Source organism: Mercurialis annua, linkage group LG1-X (assembly GCF_937616625.2).
Source record: "Mercurialis annua linkage group LG1-X, ddMerAnnu1.2, whole genome shotgun sequence".
Taxonomy (NCBI): Eukaryota; Viridiplantae; Streptophyta; class Magnoliopsida; order Malpighiales; family Euphorbiaceae; genus Mercurialis; species Mercurialis annua.
The window spans coordinates 50,720,399-50,730,952 of record NC_065570.1 but is presented as its reverse complement, the minus strand read 5'-3'; the positions used below and the strand labels follow the sequence as shown (position 1 = coordinate 50,730,952).

Sequence of the window (10,554 nt, the reverse complement as noted above, 5' to 3'; positions counted from 1 at the left end):
TTATTAGTTTCTATTTAGTTATGAAAATATAATATTATAAGAGATAATAGTATTTTTTATAATTAACTTTTTTTAAATATCTTATGAAAATAATGAAATTATTTATAAATTATATTTAATTGTACGGGGAATGGGGATCCCCACGGGAATGGGGGATCCATGGGATGGGGACGGGGATGATTTTATCCCCATTAATTAAATGGGGACGGGGATGGGGATTCCCCACAGCCGCGGGGATGGGGATGGCTTCCCCGTCCCCGCCCCGCCCCATTGCCATCCCTAGTAGGGAGTGCATCTTTTTCTTACATAGTCATTGGTTTAAAGTCATAAATAAATTCATTTAATTAAAAATATAAAAATTGAGTATATGTATTTGCAAATACATACATTTTATATTGGGTATAAAATGCATTTCAAATAAAATAAACAGTATCTTTTTTATAATGTCTTGATCAATTTTGATATTCTAATTAATAAAATATATGTATTTTTATCATAATAAGAAAATATTCTAATAATTTTTTACAATAATTGCAGATTTCACCAATTTAATAAAGGAGTTCCTACAAAAATACTTAAAATTTTAAAAATATTTATAAAAATAAGTGTTGACTTTTTTCAGTTACAAATATATTAAGTTGACTTAAAAATATTTATAACAAATACATAAAAATAAAAATTATTTATAAAAATACGATATGTACACTTATTGGTATAATTTTAGTATATTAAAACTTGTGAAACAGAATATTTCAACACCTATTTTTGACTCTGCATAATATTTTAAGTCTCTCCTTTGCATGGACAGAATATTTCCCATGCACGTATTCCTGCTGTTGAAGACCATGACAACGCTATTGTGGATGTGGCTTCTATACGTGATGATGTTCCTCATTCTATGCGTACAGAGCTGCTTTTTCCTTCTACTCGTCATAATGCTGCTGATGTTCGAGGGGCTGCTGGGCAGAGCCATTTAACAAACGGGGTAGAGGACACAGATGATAGGACAGAGATGATGCAGGTTACAGCTCAGACTGATAATAGAGTGGTGAAACCTTCACCTTTTGCTCAGGTTTGGAATTCACACGTTCAAACTAGTGTTAAATTTTTTATTTGCGTTGCTTTACATAATCGAGTTTCTACTTTGGAATTTTTAGCACGTCATATAATTTCTTTTGATAACTTGATGTGCTCTCTTTACAATGTGTGGAGTTGCAGGAGCATTTGTTTATTCATTGTATTTTTGTGAGGAGTGTTTGGTGTGTTGTGATTCAGAGATTGGAATAGCTTGGGTGTTTCTAAATTTTTTTGACGATTTTATATTTCAGTGACAGAATATTGTTTCGAGGGGACCATATTGGAAGCTTTGGCAAATTGTACGGTGTTTGGTGGTTTGGGAGTTATGAAAATATAAAAATTGCAGAGTTTTCTGAATGAAAATTCATTGAAGGAGACGGTGATTTTTGGTTGCTTTACTGAAACAATTTTCATTTTAAGTGTTGTGATATGAGTTTCTGTTATTCGGGAATGGATTTTTATAGAAATCTTTTCTATATTTTGTAGTCGAACGGGTAATTTTCTTTGTCTATTTCCTATAGACTAAACTTTTAGTGCGCCAATTTAATGTGAACTTCTTATGCAAAAGTTATAAATTTCGATTTTTATCACTTCTTGTGACTTTTATATAAATATCTATTCATAAAAAAAATATTAGCAGTGCTTCTGAGAGAAATTTATCTCAGCTTTTTTTTCATTTTATTAATTCTAATCGATTTTATTAATTAGAGGTTAACTTAAATTATTTTTATTGCACTTAATTTATTGAAATTAGATGAGTCAAAATCATTCACAGGGCGACTACTAAATGGTTGTCTTTTTAATGTTTTTAGTTTATTCTATTGAGTGAATTGATTATAATAAAGACCTAATATCTTAAAAAAATTCGATTTTTTAGCCTTTTTTCGATCCTACCTTTATCATTACTAGAAAACAGTCGATTAGCGACGGATTTTAGCGACGGATTTTGAATCTGTCGCTAAATCCTAAAAAAAATTGGCGGGATCTACCTGCACCTGAACAGAAAGACCCTATGAAACTTCACTGTTCCCTGTGATTGGCTTTGGGCCTTTCCTGCGCAGTTTAGGTGGAAGGCGAAGAAGGCCCTTTCCGGGGGGTCTGAGCCATCAGTGAGATACCACTCTGGAAGAGCTACAATTCTAACCTTGTGTCAGGACCCAATTTTAGCGAAGAAAATTCTGTCGCTAAAAGTGGCGGGATGATTCCCGCCAATATTTTTTCCCTTTTAGCGATGGATTTTGTAATCCGTCGCTAAAAGTAATATATTTAGCGACGGATTCCAAAATCCGTCGCTGAAAGCATTATTTTTATAAAAAAATTATTAATTAAAAAAATAAATATTAATTTAAATAATATTAATTAAAAAATAACTTATTACAAAAAAAATTATTTATTAAAAAAAATTGTTTATTATTTGTTTTTATTTAAAATAATAATTAAAAAATAATTTATTAACTATTTATTTAAAAATAATTAGTATGAAAAAATAATTACTTTATATTACGGGAGTAAATTTTTGTTACTTTAAGATATATTTAAATATAATATACATAAATATATAACAAGAATATGAGTTGGTTGAGGTGGAGCTACGCGCAGGGAACTACAAGGTTAAAGAGGATTGGGTGGGAGCAATGTGAAGGATGGGTGACCTACTGGACAGTTTGAAAATTTGCGATAATTGCGTGGGTGACAGTGTGTAGTGTAGTGTATAGCGGGTGGGTGGGTTACGGAGTGCGATCGATTAAATAATATTTCATTTTACGATTTTAATTAATTTTTTTTTATTTTCAAAAATTAGCGACGAATTTAAATCCGTCGCTAAATCCGTCGCTAATTTGATAAAATTCTGTCGCTAATTTTTTTTATCCCGTCGTTAAAATTGTAGCGACAAAAAAAAGCGACGGACCGTCGCTAAAGGTAATTAGCGACGGATTTTTGCCATTTAGCGACGGAAAAATCCGTCGCTAAATGGCTGTTTTTAGTAGTGTTATGATAAAAAAAAACACCAATTTTTCCATATTTCGTATTTTTGTGTTTTAATTAATATTAAATTGACGTCTTTTTCATTTAAAAAAAAATTAAAAACGTTCTCCATGTCTAGCATATAGTAATTGTATGTTTTTAATTTTTTTAAAATTTAGTTAAATTAATTAAGACTTTAAATTAGTTTTAATTTGATTATGGTCTTTAGTTAGTTTTTAAAAATAAAGGACTTATTTATACTTTTTTAAATGGAAACAAATTTAGTTTTATCTATAAACTTAGTTAATTAAATGGTTTCATCATTTACATTAACACATTGAAAAAAATTAAAAAATTGGGGTACAATTGAAACGATAGAATGCAAATTAGGGTAAAATTTACCAGTTTTTAACGTTATGGTAGGATTGAAATGAGACTAAAAAGTCGGGATTTTTTAAGATATTAGGCCTATAATAAACGACTATTTAATGACTGTCACGTGAACAATTATTATTTTTTATTTAATTGGATGATTATGATTACAATTAGTATAGAATTCTTCAAATTATGTAATAGATAAAATTAGAAAAAATAAAGAGTATGATAAAAGCAACAAATATTCAAAACTTTTGAATCATTAAGTAGAAGAGAAAAAATTACAATTAGCTTCTTCTTTTTTGCCCTTTTGGATACATTAATTAAAAATTACAAGACAAGAAAAGAGTGTTTATTTTAATTTCTAGGAGCTACTTGTTCTATTTCAATTTATTCACTTGTCATATCAGAAACTAAAGCAGTCTCCTTAGTAATTGGCTTTTCAACATTCTGATAAGTATACAAATGAGCACAAATTAAATAATACACAAAATTAATTACTCCTAATCCCGCCATAACGCAGTACACATTGTCAACTCTTCCCTCATTTATATTATCAGGCAACCAATTTGTAACCTTTTCAACCACAGCAATCAAACCTGTGCTTAAATAAAATGATACCCCAATAATAAAAGATATTATAGCCGTTCCCGTACTACGCAATGACACCGGAAATTCTTTATAATATAACGAAACTTGTCCTGGAAAATGAAACGCTTCTCCGATTCCTACTAATATTAGTTGCGGAAATAGCCACGTAACCGGCATTTGACCGTCCGTTAATTTTAGTCTCCGAGACTCGACCAAAGCGGAAACAACCATACTTACCACATTCATCACGTGGCCCACTCCTACTATTTGAAATGGGGTTGGGTATTTTCGTGTTAGAAGCCGCCAGCACGGATTAAAAATCCGATCAATCAGTGGGACCGTGATGGAATTCGTGATTAAAACTAGGACTGAGATTGAACCGGCAGGGATTTGGAAATGTTTTCCGAAGTGACGATCCATGGCCAGGGCTTGAAGTACCGTTAAGCTCAATTGGACCGCTATTGGAATTGCTACTAATATATTTGATGACCATATTGGAAAAACTCTGATCAGGGTTTTGAAATCTTCTACTTGTTGTACCGAGCAGATTCTCCATGGTTTTGCAATTGATCCGTCAGGTTTTACGTCGCCTTCGGTTTTTATTGCTGCTCGGTTTAAACACCTGAATTTAATTTTGTTAGATATATAATAGAAATAATAATTCGATGATAATCAAGAACTTATTTAAATTTTATTTAGCCTATTATTTAATTCATTATAAATTACAATTAAAATTGTTCTCAAAACTGTATGCTTTAAATTTTCATGTAGTTATGAATCACCGTCAATTTTTCAAAATAATATGTACATATATATAGTCGGATTTATCCGGTTATATTAATGGGTATTTCTTACCTAAATCCGGTTCATGAAAAATTCATGTACCTATACAGTGGAGTGTTAGAGAAATGAGAAGAAGAGAAAATAATAATAAAAAAAAAATTGTGTTAGATTTTCTAACACCCTATTGGGTAGGTGCATGGAAAATTCATGGACCGGAACTAGATAAAATTTTCTCTATATTAATAACCCAATTTTACCTGTTTAACCTGATTCTAACTGGTGTCTTAGTTTTGAGACTTTCATATCTAACCGTGGACAGTTCGACGGTTTCATTTTTACCCTTTCTAGTCCGGTCCCCTTTTAAAAACACTGTTTTCTGCATATAATTCAACTTAAAATCGAACGGAAAGTTTTGACTAAAACTCAACAACATAACATGGGATGTTAAATAGGACACTTTGCTTCCACAAGCAAAATGAACCATTGGACCGTCACATCTAACATATTAGACCATATTTAGTTCAGAGATTTGAAAAAAAAAAATGGAACTTATCAACCAATTACAATAAAAAAAAGTTAAAACAAAATTGTTGAATTATTAATAATTAATAGGTCTAACTCATAATTATAACATCACCTCATATTAATAATATCAACTAATGATGAAACTAAAGTTTAGTTTGGTTCAAATAAATTTTATAATTTTTTTAAAATTCAAGTAAATTCTGCAAAATGTGTGTTTGGTTCAAATGAACTTTTACAATTTAAATTTATATTTACACTTAAAATATAATATTCAATTTATTTTATTTTATTTAAAATCAAATTCATATTTAAAATTCGGAAAACTAAATACAAAATTTCATTTTCAAGTAAAATTTATTTAGAATAAAATGAAACGAAATAAATTTTACACCAGAATTGATCTAAACAGGCTCTAAAAAAAATAAAAAAAGTTGATACTAAACTGATTATCGAATATAATCGATAAATGACATTTAAAATTTGACCGCCTACCCTTCCTTTTTAATCATAGATGAACCTTTGTATAGGAAAGATAATAATTTAAATTTATATAATTTTGTTTTGATGAATTAAATTTATATACTTAAATAATAATATTAAGATAATGTTAACAATATAATTTTATTCATTTGCAAAAAGCATATATATTTTTTTTTAAAGAAAGTATATAGTTTTATTTTTCTATCATCTTATAAAAATTTCAGCCACCGACCTTAATTGGGATTCTGTGAAGAATTCAACCAAACAATCAAACCTCTACAATCAAATCTTACCCACAAATCAAATCCAAGTGTGAAAAATATCTAAATCTAGCAATTTTGCCAATCATGTCTATCACTAACCTTAGTGAAGCTATGGGCCCACTGGATTCCTAATGGACTCTTGCCTTGTTAACGCGTAATCGGATCAAACTGATATGACCTCAAGTCAAAGGTAGCCCACCAATTTTAACAGAATCAAGATTAAGCAGTCTTATAGGAAAAATTATTAAAATGTATAAACAAAATTTAAAAATATGTTTAATTTATTTATTTATTTTGATATTCTCTATGCTTTATATTCTTACTTTATGTCTAAATTATTTTATTTGTTTCATAATAGAGGTGTATTAGAGATGTATTAACGATGATGTATATGTATAATATTTAATATGCACTGTATTTTTTGTAAATAAATATTATAATAATTTTTTCTGTTTTTCGATAAAAATAAAATTTAAAACATATTTTCAAAAATGAAATAACTATTTTGATATCTATACTTTTCGGTTATAAAGTTCCTAAAACCAAATGACTACACTATAAATCTAATTAAACTATACATAAATTTTTAATTTTAATGAAATTTCAAGTTTAAACTTTTTTGAGCACCTATAGTCAGAGGCAATGTTTCAGCCCGGGGCTGTTATTAGAAATTTATTAGGACAAATGACTAATAAAGACCAAAGCTTTCATAAAATTTTTATCAAAATACAAAATTTTCAATTATATCCAATTTGTCCTGATAGCAGGATTTCGTTTCAATTATGCCCAATTAAACGATTTTACTTATAAGGCGCTGATGTGTGGCACTGTCAAAGTGATTTTTTTTTTTTATAAATTTATAATTTATTTAAAAATTTATTGAATTATAGCTACTCTAATTTAAATAAAATAATTTTCTATATTTTTTAAACAATATATTTTAGTAGAAATAATTTTACTTAAACAATTAAAAATATTAAAAAAATTATAAATTGTTGCCAAAAAGTTTTGAAACAGAATTATTTTTAAAACAACCGTTGGAAGTTTATTTTATTTTTTAAAAAAGAATTTAGAAATTTTTTTCATCAAATGTTTAAGTGAAGTTTTTTAAAAAACTACTTCAAAAATAAAAACTCCATTAAAAACTTGAACCAAACTTTTAGATGAAAAAAGGATTAAAATTAATTAAAGAAGAAAAAGAAACGGATTCATAAGTTTAATAAATTACTAAAAAAGTTAAATAAAATCCAAAATTAATTAATACCTGAAGCTCTTCGTCAATGAACCAGCAATATCATGTCCCTTCTCATCCTTCTCACAGTAATAATCCTCACATCTGGAAGATAACTCCACATGTCTCTTTTTCACAGTAGCAGAAACCACACGCGCCAATCCCGTGAATGGGCTTCCTTCCGGTTTATCATCACGCTTATAAAACCGTTTTCCGACGAGGAAAACAACCAAACCAATAAAATTCGCAGCAACACAAACACCAAATCCGACTGCCCAACTAACATCTTCTTGAATGAAAACAATGGCGGTTGCGCCGATTACAGAGGAGGAATAGAGCGTGAAGAAAAACCAGTTGAAAAATGTGGTCTGATCTTCCGATTTGTTGAACTGATTGGCTCCCATTGTTGCTAATGTGTATCGTGAACCTCCGAATCCTATTGATGTCAGAATCAAAGATCCGTAGAGCACTGTGTATTGGAAATATGACGGAGATTTGCAGAGACTTGATGCTGGTAGACATGGTGGAGGTCTCAAGGGTTGAAGAAGTGCTGTTAACACCAGAAGAACTAGTCCCTGCAATTTTTAAACACAATTTATTATTTACTTTTCTTTTTTTCATTTTCGTTGCACAGAAATTTACCGGGTCTTATATTTTGATGATGTTTGTTTTTATTTTCGACGACAAATGTAAAATTCTATATATTATGAAAATGAAAAACAATGAGATTTATAAGAAAAAAAATTAGAAAATTGGAGTTTTGGAGCGTGAAAATTGTCTCTAAAAATAAAAATAAGACGCTGAAATATAAGATTTGAAGAGTAATACAAAAATAGGTTGAAACGAAAATACTTCAATACTCTGACATTTTATATTTATAACCTACATAGTGTAGAAACATAAATGTTAAAATGTGAAAACGCAGATATGAAAAAACAACGAAACAATATGTATTTTACATATATATGCTATGAGTATAGATTTTTTATTTTTTAAAAAAGAATTCAAAATGAAAGACAAACGTCAAACGAAAGATTCAATGAATCATGTGCAAAGTAATTTACAATCTATTATCAAAAAATACCATTTCACCGGTTTTTGTTTTAGCATTTGTCGGTTTCATCATTTTCATTTCCGCGCAATCTAATTTCTATATTTCTAGCAGTTTTCTAATGCATCATTTTCGTTTCGGTGCAATATAATTATATATGATAGAGAAATTACCAGAAAAGAGACACAAGAAGTGATTGTGACAACAGAGAAATTGCCAAAGAAAGAATCAGCAAGAATAGCTCCGACAAGAGGAAATACATTATTGCCACCAGAAACTACATTAGAAAGCTGAGCAGCAGAAATGCTCTGGAAATTAAATTCTTCAATCAAATAAACAATAATGTTGGATAAATATCCTACACCAGCAAGTGTTAAACCAATCATAGTCCCTGCAAAAATAATAAATAATTTGATTTATTGCATAATTAATTAAAAAATAATATAAAAAAATTAATATAAATAAATGTGTCACCTGTGATAAAAGGGAAGGTAACCCAGTTTCCTCTTGATTTGGGATGAGTGGTGGAGTCATTTGCTTCTGGGTCCATGACTGTTTGGGTGGAGTAATATGCAAAGAGAAATTAAAAGGGTCTTATAGTTGATGAGTGTGTGTATGTGTAAATGCATGAGTTGCCAACTAGGACTAGCCAGCTAATAAAGTCAATTTACAAAGACAAAATGAGTTTGATCTTCTGAAACTAATCAGAAAAATCTATTACAAAAAGTGGATATTCATATGGTATCATCAAACATTAAAATAGTGATGATACATAATGTAATTCCTGTTTATGTTTAATTTTTTTTTTCAATTCCATAAGGTTTTCCTGAACGGATTTCATAGTTAAAGACAGTATTTTTAAGTTTTTCACATTTAGACTAATCTCCACTCGAGCTGGGTCGGTCATTTGCAGAAGAAAAAACTCTAGCCTCAAATTTTAAACGGCTGCACACATAAATATGGTTCAAACCTGCGACCCTACTTAAATTAAAAAAACTGGATTGCTAAACACCGCCCGGTTTTACTTACCACCGCACAGGCAAAAGACATTTCTGCCCTTTTAGCAAAATTTTGAAAAAAAAGTTCTCTCAACTCATTCGAATACATTCGAACAAATACGTAAAAAATCGATTAAAATGACGAACAACGAGTACAATTCATCGGATAACGAGTATCGACGTTCGGAAACAACCCCCGATAAATATTTTTTTAAAAAAAAACTCGAAATAAATAATTTTTTTAAATTTTTTTAAGGAGGGACGTTTACATTTCACGTCCCCTCCAGAGGAGTGGACGCCGGAAAGCGGCGTCCCCTCTTCAGGAGAGGACGTGGGAAATCCACGTCCTCTCCAGAGGAGGGGACGCCGCTTTCCGGCGTCCTCTCCTCTGGAGGGGACGCCGGACGTCCTCTCCTCTGGAGGGGACGCCGGACGTCCCCTTTTCAGGCGGAGGGGACGCCGGAAAAACAGAAAAAAAAAATTAAAAATTATTTTTTATCTCGAAAAAGCCGGAACATATTGTTTCCGACTGTCGGTACTCGTTTTCCGACGAATTATACTCGTTATCCGTCATTTTACTCGACTTTTTATGTAGTTGTTCGAGTGTGTTCGAATGAGTTGAGAGAACTTTTTTTTTTTGAAATTTTGCTAAAGGGGTAAAAATGTCTTTCGCCTGTGCGGTGCTAAGCAAAAAGGGGCGGCGAATAGCAAAACCCTAAAAAAAACGCTCTACCAACTCACCTATCTCTTGAGGTTGTTTATGTTTAAATTTTAGAGGTACATGTTATTCGTTTATCTCAACTTAATTGAAAAGATTTTATGTATATTGTTTTCGGTAATTAATTTTAAGATTATTAAATAATATTTTTTTTTAATGATAAAATTTTAATAATTAATTGGTGTTATTTCAACTAGAAATACATAGGCTATATTCTCTCTTTCTTACTTTTTATCATTTGTCAATTAAATTTTTCCGGTTTATAGTATTTGATAAGTTTTAGGCAAAAATTAGTAGTAATAAATAATAGTAGTAGATTGGGATAAAGAAAATGGATCATCATGTTCACTAATCTACACCACTCATTATAAAATAAATGGTGTATATTAATTTAACTAAATTTAGACTGTTTTGATCTGCACCATTCATTTTGTAATGAATGGTGTAGATTTAATGAACATGAGAGAATCACAATTCAAAGAAAATATACATCTTTC

General features: G+C 30.0%; 1 protein-coding gene across 1 annotated transcript; it reads right to left on the bottom strand.

Annotated features, from left to right (window-relative positions):
• Nucleotides 1-3,747: 3,747 nt before the first annotated feature.
• LOC126665446 (protein NRT1/ PTR FAMILY 2.7-like) lies at nt 3,748-8,921 on the bottom strand. Its single transcript, XM_050358272.2, has 4 exons — nt 8,816-8,921; nt 8,515-8,732; nt 7,324-7,865; nt 3,748-4,630 (listed from the first exon to the last, which is right to left on the bottom strand). The coding sequence occupies exons 1-4, from the start codon at nt 8,889-8,891 to the stop codon at nt 3,808-3,810; spliced, it is 1,659 nt and encodes a 552-aa protein (XP_050214229.1). The 5' UTR covers nt 8,892-8,921; the 3' UTR covers nt 3,748-3,807.
• Between the last annotated feature and the right edge of the window lie 1,633 nt (nt 8,922-10,554).